Source organism: Perna viridis, chromosome 8 (genome assembly GCF_037379345.1).
Source record: "Perna viridis isolate PV_CMFRI_1.1 ecotype Kerala chromosome 8, ASM3737934v1, whole genome shotgun sequence".
NCBI lineage: Eukaryota > Metazoa > Mollusca > Bivalvia > Mytilida > Mytilidae > Perna > Perna viridis.
This window is the reverse complement of record NC_142452.1, coordinates 16,867,888-16,882,268: the sequence shown is the minus strand read 5'-3', so window position 1 is coordinate 16,882,268 and position 14,381 is coordinate 16,867,888. Positions and strand designations below refer to the sequence as shown.

Genomic DNA, 14,381 nt, shown 5'->3' with positions numbered 1-14,381 from the left:
TCTTAGTTTATTATTCATTCTATTGAAATCAATTCCAGGATTATAGTTACAAGAAATTGATATCATTCTAGAAAGGCATGTTGTCATTTTGTGTGCCTCTGTGAGGGAAAGGGATCTACACAAATTATGCATGTAACAGAGATTGTGGCATTTTAAACAGATGTAAAATGTATTCTAAAGAATGTATTCTTACCTAATGTCTACTCAAAGAAAAGAATTCAGCCCCATTGTGAGTTCTTCCGCCGAAGTGCATTTCAGTGATACTACAATTTGGCAAGTAATATACTAACTTCATATCTTTTATTCTGTCTATGGAAAATTTACCCAAATTAAGTTGTATATTTTAAACGGGACAGGGGTGTGAGGACACTTGGTTTTCGTGGGCTAATTTTATGACAAGGCTCCAAACCTCAGAAAAAGAATGTTGGTATTGATTTTGGGGTGTTGTAGTCTCAGCTGTTAAAGAATTACGGGCTCAAAAAGGGGCTAGAACAAGCATTTGATGGAATTAAATATATAACGCAAATAAAAGCATAGGAATGTCGAGGATATTGTTCCATAATAGTGTATACCACAATGATCAGACTTGATTTTATTGACATTTCATTTGATTTTTTGGGCAAAGACTACTTTTTCAGAAAGGTGACCTGAAACGTGCATTTTCATGTTGTCCAGACAAAAAGTTGCCTTTAGTGAATGAATCTTTGAAATTTTGTTACAAGGTGCCATACTTATGACTTGAACCAATTAACAAGGGGCCAGAAACGAGTATATTTATTTTTTACATCTTGACGATAGCTTCTTCAATTCCTCAAGGAAATCTTTACCTGCGTTTTCAATCCGATTTCTGACATTTCTTACAGTTTTCGAGTTCAAAGGGGAACTTGACTTCCATATGAAAATCATAGCCTAAATACAAGAGCTTTAAGAGTAATCAAGGGAACCAAGTTTTTTGAGGAAATCAAAAGAATGTAATCCAGGGACAAAGACCCGACATGTAAAACATACATACACAACAAAGAACATAAAGTAACTAAAATCATACATACAAAGTAACAAAAGTAAATGAGCAACTCGGACTCCACTAAAAACTGGGAGTATGGACCAGGTACACCGGTAAGGTAAGCGTCCTCTGCTTTTCTAGAAACACCCGCCGAGTTGCTCATAAAAAGTCAAGTCCGGGGTAGACAAACTAGGAAAGGAAAACAATGACCCGTTGAATAAATCAGTTTTCATGGTGCAGATGGATACATCATAACGATCCACGAGTTCATGATGACGACCATAAAACTTCTGTAGTGATGACTTCAATCTTGTAGCAACATAACCCTGTTCCAGAAGCCTATTTGTGAAGTTCTAGTGAAGGGATGTTGCCACAGATGAAGGGAAAGTTGACAATTCTGAATGAAAAGTCATCACGTTTGTCGTAAAGTTTGGTCAAAAGTTTTCCTTTACCAGAAGAATAAGAAGTATGTTTTTCAAATTGACAAGTTTTACTATTAAAAGGAGATGCCAACTCCCTTCACCCCTCATGATCGCCACTACTCTCATCGGCTACTTGGTCGACTTAATTTGATTAACAGTGGCGGACCCAGAGGGCCCGGGGTGATCCTGTCAAGAATTGTTTTGGGTCCCCTACATAATTAATAGCAAATAAAGAGAATCATATATTTACACAAGTACAAAGTTTATACAAAATAACAACGAAAATATAATTAACAATCCGATATCTGGTCAAATGACCTATGAGACACTGTTAACATTAAAATACGTTATTCGTATGACCAAGAAAGAAAATTGAAGTAAAATATTTAAATTAGAAATGAAATAAACAAAACATAAAAAAAAATATTATGATTTCAAGAAAAATAAAGTAATTTAAGAAAAAATAGTGATTAAAACTCATTTACAAAAAGGGACAGACAGACAGACAATCTTACCTGTAATATATACATATACAATTAAAACAGTTATTCATGACACAGATCAAATAGTTTTATTAACCATTCATAAACCATAAAATTTACTATGAATGGTTAATAAAACTATTTTATCTTATCTTATACAACATGTACTTTTAAAGAATTTTCAAACTCTAGAATCTATAGGAATTAATTTTGGAGTTCAATCGTATTTGGTTTTCATGACAATAAAATATAAGATGTTGTCGCAATATATAGATAAAAGATAAAAGATTAGAATTTACAGATGCACTAAAATATATTAAGTCAGATATATCATCATGGCTAAAAGGGGAACAACCTGGCAAAAATCCAAATAAAGATGCCATCAAGTCATGTGAGATATTTCCACCCGATCGAAATGACAGAGGAACCCTTGGAGGTGGAGAAATTGTACTAGCCCATAACAATAAAATATATATAGAACAACCAGAATTAGTAAAACTGTGAGATCGAATGGATAAAAATCCAACTAAAAGGGAAAAAGAACAATTCAGTATAGATGAACTCCAAAAGTCCATAGAGCATGCATCCAAGAACTGCCAAAACATCATGGTAGCCGGAGATTTGAACTGCCCAGACATAGATTTGAACCCACTAACATTCAACAATAATGCCAGAGACAGAGATGTCGAAATGAAACGGATTGGATTTACAACAACATTCAACCTGACACAAACGCATGAACAACCTACAAGAGAAAACAACCACCTAGGTATAGTACTAACCACAAATCCATCCCTAGTTAAAACATCTGCCCATGCATCTGTGATATTAAACCCTAAGATGGTAGTAACTGAATGTAACACCAAACCTTGCTATCAATACGCAAAAGCCAGAATTAGTTACATCTTCTCCAATGCAAATTGGGAAGAAATCAACAAAACATTGAGGAAACATCATTAAAGCTGAAACAAATGTATGATGAGAATAAAGACATTCAGGACGTGGGACATCACTTGGGCAACCTCTACGACAGCATGAACAAATTCCATAAGGACTGCTTGACAGCAAACATCTCTTGTGTATTTAAGAAGGGAGACAGACATGCAGCTGAAAACTATAGGCCTGTTTCACTTACCTCAATATTAAGAAAAAATGTCGGTGCATATCACATGTAGACATATCTTCAAACACCTAAAAAAATAAGGAATATTAGAATCACTAAACCATGGATTCTGATCCGTTTACTCGTGCGGAATCAGAGAGCCACCAACGACTGGTTGAGTATGTTTCTTATACAAAGAACAATGAAGGTGGTAGTTGAAGGAGAACATTCCGAAGAAGTTAAAGACGAATCTGGAGTCCCCCAAAAAACAGTCCCAGGACCGATCCAGTTCCTTTGCATATCAACGATACTAACACTGTACTAACTAAAATCGTCTGTTCGACTATTTGCAGATGACTAATTGCTGTATAGAAACTTTAAAACAGCGGAAGCCAGAGATGTACTGAACACCATTCATCAAATAAGAAGAATTTATAGATTGGCACCTGGAATGTACGAACAATGCGAGGCAGGGAAAGTAGCCCAAATAGCAATAGAAATGCGCAACTGTAAGCTGACTCTACTTGGACTTTATGAGACCAGGTGGACCCAATCTGGTCAGCGAAGGCTGCTGACAGGTGAAAGTGTTTCATATTTTCATATAGGGTATGTAAGTCTCGCTACGTGACTCCGTTGTTTCATGGGATTGAGTTATTGTGTACCATTTGAATGCATGGAGATAGGTCATTTACAGAGCGTTGAGTTCAGTATTAAAAGCAAAACACCTTTTTGTGTAAAAATAGCAATCGGAAATTACAAATATCCAGATTAACGTCATAAAAATATTAAGAAATGCATAAAGAAGAAGATTTTGCATTTTAAGGCAGCGTTGGAGATCCAGGAAATAATATGATGCAGATCGGTCTTCGGATTTCAATACGTTCTACATTGGAAATTCTGGAAATTAAAATGAAACTAGAATGAGATTTACCAACCCTATTCCGGACATGAACAAGATGGAGCCCCACATACACTAGGAGTAATATTCATATTAGGACAAGATGCACAGACTGCACTTATAAGATGGAAACCAATAGGAGTATATAAGAAACCTTACAGCATCCTTCAAAACAAAGAAGAAGAATATTAAGATGAATGTGGCAATGTGTTACGCCTCTAGCAAGGAAGTAGAAGAAGATAATTTCCACGAACAGCTTGGTAACACCTTAGAACAACATGGCAGGGACAACAGCAGGTATAAGGAAGTTATCGGATAATACGGTTTAAGGAAATACGAATGAGAATGGTGAGATGTTTGCTGATGCTTCCGCACTGAACAACTTGGTGATTGGAGGGACCATTTTCTAACATAAGAGGATTCACAAGACAACATCGGTTTCACCAGATCGTGTGACCGAGAATCAGATAGACCACATCTGTATATACAAGAAAATCTGACGATTATTACCGGACGTTAAAGTAAAGAGAGGAGCAAATGTCTCCTCAGACCATCACCTTGTGACAGCAAAAATAAAGCTTAAGCTGAAAAGGAACTGTACAGAGAAGGAAATAAAGAAGGAAGTCAAGGTTCAACATCAACTTCATAAAGGACGAGAAAACTCTAGGGGAATTCAGACTTTCATCAGCCAACAAGTTCCAGACACTATAAGAACTAATAAAACAGGATAACATAGAACAGCAATGGAATGAATATAATGAAACAGTAATTGGAGCATGCATAGACGTTCTCGGTAGGGAAAAAATACAACAGAAAGTCTGGAAGTCAGAAAGACCAAGAAAGGAGCAATAAACAACAACTGCACAAGAAAACAAAGGCTAAAGCACAGGAAGAATAGAGCGAAGAAAACAACGAAGTAAAGAGAAACGTAAGAAATGTTGAAAAAGATTACATGGAAAGACTAGCAGAACAAGCAGAGGCAGCAACAGCACGTGACAAAGGTTAAGAGAGATTACATGGAAAGGCTAGCAGAATAAGCAGAGGCAGCAACAGCACGTAGGAAAGGTTAAGAAAGATTACATGGAAAGGCTAGCAGAACAAGCAGAGACAGCAACAGCACGCAAGAAAGGTTAAGAAAGATTACATGGAAAGGCTAACAGAACAAACAGAGGCAGCAACAGCGTGCAGAAACATGAAGCAGCTAAATGATATCACCAATAGTTAGCTGGAAAAACTAAAACCACCAGAAAGACAAGTAAAAGGCAAAGATGGAAACATACTGAGAGTCCGAGCAACAACTAAGTAGAAGATCAGAATATTTTGGAAGCTGTTGAACAGACAAACATAATAAAACCCACTAGATATCTAAGCAGCAGATACAGACATCTCTATCAACTGCAAACCACTAACCAGAGCTGAGATAAAGAGAGCCATAACACAACTTAAGAACGGGAAGGCATCAGGGCCTGATGAGATCCTAGCTGATGTACTGTAAGTGGACCCTAATACAATGGTTGAACAATTCTATAACATGTTTGGGAAGATCTGTGAAGAAGAGCAGATTCAATCAGATAGGAAAGAGGGCCACTTGATCAAGCTGCCAAAGAAAGGAGACCTCAGCATGTGCTCCAACTACAGAGTTATCCCACTCTTATCAATCACCGAGAAAATATTTAACAAAGTGATCTTAGAGCGTTTGAAAGGCACTGTTGACCAACCACTACGTTACCAGCAAGCAGGCTTCAGACAAGACAGATAGCCACAATGCGCATCATCATCGAGCAGTCCATGGAATGGAACTATCCACTTCAGGTTAACTTTGTGGACTACGAGAAGGCCTTTGATAGTGTAACGTGTGAGGTACAGATGACCAGGATCTCCAAAGCCAGAGGAGCTTTTATACAGCTTAGAATCATCTGCAACGCATGAGTGATAAGCAAGCACATCAAGTTCCGACTGTTTAACTCGAATGTAAAACCTGTGCTACTGTATGGAGCGCAGATACCTGGAGATTTACCAAGGCTACCGCAAATATGATACAGACTGTCGTCATCCATTGTCTTCGACGAATTCTTACCGTCCATTGACAAGATGCCATCACAAACACTGAACTATGGAGACGGACTGACCAGTGTCCAATGAAGACACTAAGAAGGAGATGGAGTTGGTTAGGTCCCATCGTGCGTTATCCAGCAAATAACATCAGGCGGGAGGCCCTTACATGAACACCACAGGAAAGGGAAGAGGGGAGACCAAGAAACACCTGGCGCCGAGATCTGGACTCAGATGGAAAGCTGACAGGAAAACATGGGGACAACTGGAGCAGACAGCAAAGTGCAGGCAGCATTTGAGAGCAGTTATCGATGGTGTTTGCTACAGAAGGAGCAAGAGGCCAAATCAATCCCAATTCATCCCATGCGGTCTGGGGAACCACGGTACATCTTAAGTCATATCATAAGATCAAAACCCATGTCATGTCGAAAAAACCGCTTTTAATTTCTGTGTAAAGATCATATGAGTGAATCAATGTTAATACCAAAAATGCTATACTTAACAATTTGACAACAATATCGTAGCTATATCACTCACAAATGAGCCTTTTCAACGGTTTGGTTAACCTATTCAGTGAGTAAATAATTTGTCAATATTTTCCTAAGAAAGTTTCCTAGTTTTTCAATAACAATATCTTCAATATCATCAACGAAAGGGATTTGGATGTTTCGTCTAAATTCTTAAAATGTTGACAGTGGAAATTTTCCAAATGAATATAAATCTGCACGTATATTCTTGTTAAAAGGATATTTGGTTAAGAAATGAACTTCATTTTCAATGTCATTTTTTTGTGTGTAAAATTGCATTATCCACATTTAGAATGTATGAGCTGAATACGAAATTTACAAGCTATTTTTCTCGGCTGAAAATTTTGTAAATTTAAGTATTTTTTTTCTTTGGAGACTATTATTGAATGAGACGTAAGTATCTAACTTTCCAGAAGTATTGTCCTTTCTATTACACAGTGATACATTGAAAAGTGACTTCAACTTTTGCATTATCAGTCCTTTTGTAAAGTTCTTGAAATAAGAATCTGGTAGCTCCAATTTTTCTAATGAACATTTTACAGAGGAGTACTACTTTTTGGGTATAACTTTCATGCGTATTCTTGCAACATATGAATAGTCCTTTTAATAAGATAAATTCAATGCAAATTACATAACATTAATGATACAATATAAAAATAATATGAGGAAGATGAAACTTTTTAACGCTCCCGAAGAAACATTGATTAAAAACACCTTTGATACTTTTTGTCAGCTCTGATATGACATAATATTCATAAATATAAATTTTCAATATGATAAAATATTGGTTGAATGGGGTACCCCTGGCGTGTTACATGCTGGGGTTGTCAGGCTACAATACGGAAAACCTGACCGCAAACCATAGTGATGCACCGTGTTGGGAAAGATGCCACGTTCCTCGCACGTTAAAGAACCCTACTGTGGTATTCTCCCGGAGTAGGAACCATAGGGCTCCGCCACAGGAGGCTAAATTGCCCGACCCTACCCACCTCTCCCTATTTCCAGTGGCAATCAATTTGTCGACCCCATTGTCCTTGTGTCCCATCCCTTTTTCATTTTATCATCATTTCATGTTCATTTATCATCAATTTCATGTTCATCGTCTGAATATAGCTGAAATATTGCTGCTCGGACGTTAAACCCCAACAAACAAACAAAACAATTTTGTAATGATATACGGTTTTAATTGTCCTAATGCATTATCCAATTGTTATGGTCTGAAATTTCTATGGGCCGATATGTCCGGCATTCGTAAGAAATTATGGGTTGCCATGGTCCGAAAATTATGTTTGCATGATTTAAAGTTAAGGGACTTTACAAATTTGCTGAAATATGTATGATATTGGAGAAATATGTTTTACATGTTTAACAAAATATGCTCAATTTTGAATAAAACTTGTACAATTTTGCCGAAATCCCCTACGTTTTTGGTGAAATATTTTTAACATGTTTAATAAAATATGCTTAATTTCAAATTAAATTGATACATTTTTTAACTTTCTTTATTATTTAACAGCGTAATTATTACTTCTTTCATATTTTTAAGTAAAATTAATAATCAGAAAAAGTAAAATTGTTCAGTATCCAACCTTATAAGTGACATAATGTGAACAGTGTTCTGCACTCAAGCTAAAAAATGCATACTTTGTAAATTCATTGTTTTGTGTGATGTATAGTGCTTCATATAGTCTGTTTTCAGTGTCATCCTGGTTTGCCCATTTCCGATGCTAGTCTCTGTACCAGAAAGCCATCTGTTTAGTTTATAAGATGCTTTTAAGGATTTATTCAGTAGTATTTCTTTTGCATAATTATGTGAATAAACCAGTATAGTTTGAAAAATAATATTTATATTTAGACAAATTTTCTTTAGTCTTTTTAAGTCTCTAATATTGTTAGAGACCTTTTGCACTCGTAATTTCAGTACTTTACATTCGCATATGATTTGCATAATTATATATTAAATATTACTACGCCACATTACACTGCTTGTCGGTGCCGTGTTTACCGTCATGGCTCCTGCTTCATACGAGATCAAAATGTACCTCTTAAATATCAGACACGTGTGGTCTACGTGCTTTTTGCTCGTTTTTGCTTGCACGAGAACGGGAAGTTTGCATTAAAAGATAAAATGATCGGTTACCATTAAGCATTACCCAGTTTCCGATTCATACACAGGGCTCGTTACAATTGACTATATAGGACATATACATCATAAGCGGTCCGACATATATACTGAATATAACATGTTAAAATCTGTATCACATGCTGTATCAACCTGAGACTCCTATATTACATCAAGGACCACTTGCCTGTGGGGTGATATAAGTTGAAGGTTAATACAGCATGTGTTACAGCTTTTAACATGGCAAGTTCATTATATCATATTTTAATCATACTTGAAGTATCGTCTGTGAATTGGTGCACTGAAAGGTATGCGATATAGGTCTAGAAGTGTGATATAGGATATGCAAAGAAGATGTCCACGAAGCTCGGGAAAAATAGTCTTGAACTATAAATAGCAATTTTCTCTTTTATCGCTTTAGTTTTGCGCTCATCAAACCGGACCGTCCTTTTTTGTGTCAAAATGCTAAATTTTCTTTCAAAAAAGTTTGTCATTTTGCTCCAGTTTATAAGTCGTATTTCACAACTTTTTTGTTTACAAAATATTAATTCGTCAAGAGATAAAAAGAAAAAACATTATTTTAATGCTCTTCATTTTTAGAAACACGCTTGGGGATATGAAATGCAAGACTGGTACCTGTAAGTGGATGGCCTTTATCACTGGTTCTAGATCAACTTGATTTGACAAGATTTGAAGTAATTTATTACGATTTTCTGCCGCGAGAAATTTTTTAAAATGCGGCTAAATTTTGCACATAGACACGGACACGCGTGTAAGCTGGTAATTGGTGATTTTTTTAAAGACATATCTGGAGACTCTTGCCAATAACTTAAACTCATGTAAACGCACACACGGTTATTTCCATTTTTTATTACAAGTGTGATTTCATTGTATGAAATGAATAAAAACATATCTATTACTGATGAAGTCTACAACCATTTAATCTAGACCAACCATTCCCTCAGAAACCTCCCATAATTTTTTAGCTACACCGTCATCTAGAGCCTCTTTCGAAGGAATAGCCTCTTTGCACTCTCTGAAAGAGCAATTTGTGTTAGTTTCATTGAAGAAGTGCATGCATATACAAAATGTCACGGTTTTTATCCGTTTAAATATGGAGTTATACATTTTCTCTGGTAATAAGTGAAGTATATCACGATTACATAATGACACAAATACGTAGATATTCAATTTCAGTATCGCGACAAACGCAAGTATACCCTATTGCAATAGAACTAAAAACGATAATAATTTGAGGGTAAGATCTTTGAATTAAACTAAATACTAGTTTCACGAAAGTCGTGTCAAATCACGATGCGATTACCCTAACGTACCTGTAATATTTCCCACTCTCCTCCGCAATATCTTCATCTACTGCGCAATATATTGCAGTTTGGGCCCCTTGTTTGCTGTTCTTGAAAAGGGGAAGCTTCCTATAGAGATAAAATATTGGCCTTAGAAATGGCAACTGGTCCCATAAGTGCCTGCTGATATTTGTCCGCGAAACCCCTGGATGCAAACAATAAGTAGTAACTCCAGATCCTGAAAAACACTCTTAAATATTAGCACAATTGTATACAACAACCAATATTGATAAAAAACCAATAAGATCACAGCGAATGGATGTCTTGAACCAAAAAGGTTTTTTTCTCCTATCGTATTTTGGACCTACGTAAGTTACACGCTATAACTGAGATATATTTACGACACGACCGATGTTGGATTTGGCAAACACAAAACATTCGATTGAGAGGAACACTATTTTAAAGTTTCTATATAAACGTGTTGTTTACTTACCTGATATGCAGGAATCGATCCTAACCATTAAATTTTATGGGGAGCGTGGGGTAGGATCAAATTTGAAATAAAATGGCAGGGTGATGATGTATCTAAAGTAAAAAAAAAAATAAAAGTCAGGTAAGAAATTATGCACAAAAAAAAAAAAAAAACCATCCAGGACACAAAATTTGAACATAGCCCCCCCCTCCTTTAACCATAGAAATAAAATGGTTGCTCCCTTATCCGGGCGAACAGAAAAAAATGAAAATTACCTTTCAGGCGGTTAGACAGTTCCCTAGTAAATAAAATATTAGCCAGCTTGCTTTGGTCATAACAACTTTTAGCATTATAATGTTTTTCGCTATTGATGTCGTCAAAATTGATTGTCCCGACTGAAACAAACAAAGTATACACATTAATAACTACTCCTTGTTTGTGTGACTTGTGTTCTTTATTTTAATGATACAGTGGCGAATCCAGACACAGTCTGTTTTGTATTTTTTTTTGTTTTCTCGATTACAATTTTATTAGTACCTATTCATATTTAGTCTATTTGTTTTTATAACTGGTTTATAACACTTTAAAAGTAAAGCAGAGTGTAAAGAAAATATCAAAATCAGCCACACAAAACCAAAGTGTTCGTATTAGATTTGAATATTTCACAATGCACTTGTTAAAAGTAAACAAAGTTTTTTTTACTGCTTAAGCACGTTTTCACTAAAAATGAATACGGAAATCAAGTGAAATTAGAGAATGCAAGCAAATGAAATAAGCTGAATTACAGTTTTTAATGTAGAAAAGATAGAACGCATGTGACGTCATCTTTAATACATACAATAAAAGAGACTTCTATATCATTACAACTTCTCGAAAAGCATTTTGTTGTTTAAAGCTTGCGCTCTTTAATTTTGAATTGTAATACCACCCCATAACCTTTCACTTTCATACAAAGTCTTTGAAAACTACAAGGAACATCATTATGACTAAACTATGACAAATCAACTTGTGAGATTTTTGTATGCCAAAATTCGGATGACATAATAGCTCTAAAATATGCCATTAGAAGTTAAAGAAGTAAGAATTTTTCATGGGCGAAAAACGACTGTTAGTACAAAATGTACATCTACCCATTTGCATACAGAAAGATACCCCCTAAGTAAACATATTTGTTAACGCCCATTTTTGATGGTTTAACAATAATTAAATATACAATACCATGATGTGTATATGAAGCAATGGTTACAACACGGCTCGGGACTGACTGCTTCAACATATCCATTAATAAATTTGTTAGCAGGAAGTGACCTAAATGGTTTACTCCAAGATGCATCTCAAATCCATCTTCTGTCTGCCAATGTGGACAGCACAACACGCCTATAAGAATGCGTGTTAGAATTATTTCAATGAAACAACATGTCAAAAACTCTGGCTTATTGTTTAGGCTTTTTAAAATCTTGCATGGAAGCACTGTTTTATATTATATTATTTCATATTCATCCTTATATAATTACGATTTCTTATGCAATTCACTTCGTATGATTAATATGATTAATCTTGAACTTGGCACAATTTTTAAATCAAGGGCAAGAGAGTTTTGTGTATTTTGTTGTTTGCATTTGCCACAGGTTGGGAACGAACTGAGCTCGACCTTGGCCCCTGACCTGAGTCAAGAACCATCCTGTACATTTTAGAATTAGGACTTGAATTAATACGTTGAAGGTATATTGTAATGTCCATTTCGCTGAACATGTATATTTGTGGTTTTACCAGTCTAGGCAGAATCCAGGTATGGTAAACTGTTTTGGAGCCAGCTGCAGTCTGTCCCGTGGTGTGAGGGTTTCCTCGTCGTTCTTTGAAGACCCATGGGTGGCTTAAGTTGACATTTGTAACCAAATAGGGTTGTTGTCTCTTAGACATATTCATATCCATTCTCGTTATATTCCCATGATTCATTGAATGTCCAAAGACTGCATGTCTTTGGCTGCATTTTTTCACTGTTTTGGTAGGCCAAAATGGAATTATTTGAGACATAATATTGTCTATTTTCACTTCTCCAATTGCATGAGATTGGTATTGTCCACTGTATTTTATTGTTTCCCTAGGAATTTGACACAATGTAATTCGAATCTATTAACATTTCCTCTCTTGTACTATATTCAAATTAATACCTAAAATCGGGTCGTTACACATACCTGCATTATTTATTAAAATATCCAATCTTTCCTCTACACTCTCAAAAAACTCAACAAACTTCCTGATGGATTTTATAGAGGCGAGGTCTAGCAGATAGGCTTCAACCTGTCCATTAAAACCTTCCGTTTTTCTTATTTCTTCTACAGTCGCATTTGCTTTCACTGGATCCCTGCAAGCAAGTATGACTCTAGCACCTACACAAATATTTAAGTATCAGTCTTTATAAATATAAGGCAGGAGGTGATTCATACTTGCCAAAAACCCACTGAATTGAGTTTTATTTCTTGTTCAGAAAACGTTATAGATCACATATCCAGTCTTAGTTTGTCATTTGAGGATTGCGCTTATCAGATAAAATTAATATAGTGTAAATAAAATTAGCACTGTGCAAGAGTTGTCGTTCTTGATTAGGTTGATTTTAATGGGAGGGTAAAGTGCAGTTTTTTCAAAAGTACAGATCTTAATACAGAAAGGACTACTGTCACATAAAAATATAACATATGTAGACCGAAATAGCATCGTTTGATTTATGGATTTTTCTACACCATAAATCATCTTACCGTAGGCAGTGTCTGAATTTTATATGAATATTTACAGCAGTAATCCGGCATAGGTAGAACACAAATGTGTTCAGAAGAAAACAACGAAGTCTCTAAAATTTTGTACCTTCAGTTATAAAAAAATATGTTTTTATGATACGGAAAGTGCCATTTTGAATAAGTTGATTAAAAAATACACGCGTTACCTCTCTTTGTTAAATCCTTTGCAATTTGTTTTCCAATACCAGAATTGGCACCGGTTATAACAACAGTCTTCTGGTCAAGTCGTCCCTTGCCGTCGTATTTTGTTCCTTGTAGGTAATTCTTTAAACATAGAAACACTGAAAGAAAGCTACAATGTTATCCAAAATGTTTATTTTGGGAGTCATATCAAATTATGTTTTCTACTTTTACAGTGTCTTCTCAACTAGACAAACTTAACATTAGAAGATTTTGACAATCAATATATATACTCAGCAAAGCCCATGTTTATTTGTGGAGTCTGGACATTGAGTTGTCGTGTTCTTTCACTTTAGTATTTGATATGTTTATATTTGTTTGTAGTTCCCGTCCTAACTGATTGTTGAACCCCCCAAAAAACATTTTTGTTTTTAGAAATGGTAGATTTTATATCAATTGCAATGATACGGCGCAGTACTTACATATTCCAAACAGTAAGCAACAAAATAGTCCACACAATGTCTGTAAACTTGCTTCAATGTCAGTGTAATCCATGATATTTTTAAGTATACAAAACGCATAAAAAGGCAAATACACCATTTTGATCATTACTATTTATAAGTAGTTCCGTTTTCCTGTAAACAAATTTTAAATAGCGCCGATTTATTAATTGTTGAAATTGTTATGTTTAAATCTGGTTGTACACATAGTTTGTTTTATATAATACACACTACATGTTCATAGAAAAACCATGTTTTCTTACGTAAATGGTTAAATCTTTTAAAACAAAAAAATAGTTTCTCTGTAAACGGATATTAGTTGTGTTCATTTGAAAATGATACACAATATACAAATTATACGTATTAAAATCTTATATATTTGTAATTGATGGAAGTTAATGCCGGTTTCATACGATATTTTGACCCCCACGAAATATTAACCCCGGGGGTTAAAGTATCACAACCCTTCGATATTTTGACCCCCTGCTGCAAGTTGAATAAAAGAAAGGCGTTAATTTATCATAAAGAAAAGGTTGAGAAAAAAAAACACAGGCAGGGTGGAGGGGGGGGGTCAAAATATCA

General features: G+C 35.3%; 1 protein-coding gene across 1 annotated transcript; it reads right to left on the bottom strand.

Annotated features, from left to right (window-relative positions):
• Positions 1 to 9,462: 9,462 nt before the first annotated feature.
• Positions 9,463 to 14,054, bottom strand: LOC148609553 (retinol dehydrogenase 13-like). Its single transcript, XM_088540451.1, has 7 exons — positions 13,782 to 14,054; positions 13,326 to 13,460; positions 12,580 to 12,774; positions 11,603 to 11,761; positions 10,660 to 10,779; positions 9,943 to 10,150; positions 9,463 to 9,644 (listed from the first exon to the last, which is right to left on the bottom strand). Exons 1-7 carry the CDS (start codon positions 13,906 to 13,908, stop codon positions 9,548 to 9,550), a joined length of 1,041 nt encoding a protein of 346 aa, XP_088396577.1. The 5' UTR covers positions 13,909 to 14,054; the 3' UTR covers positions 9,463 to 9,547.
• Positions 14,055 to 14,381: the final 327 nt, after the last annotated feature.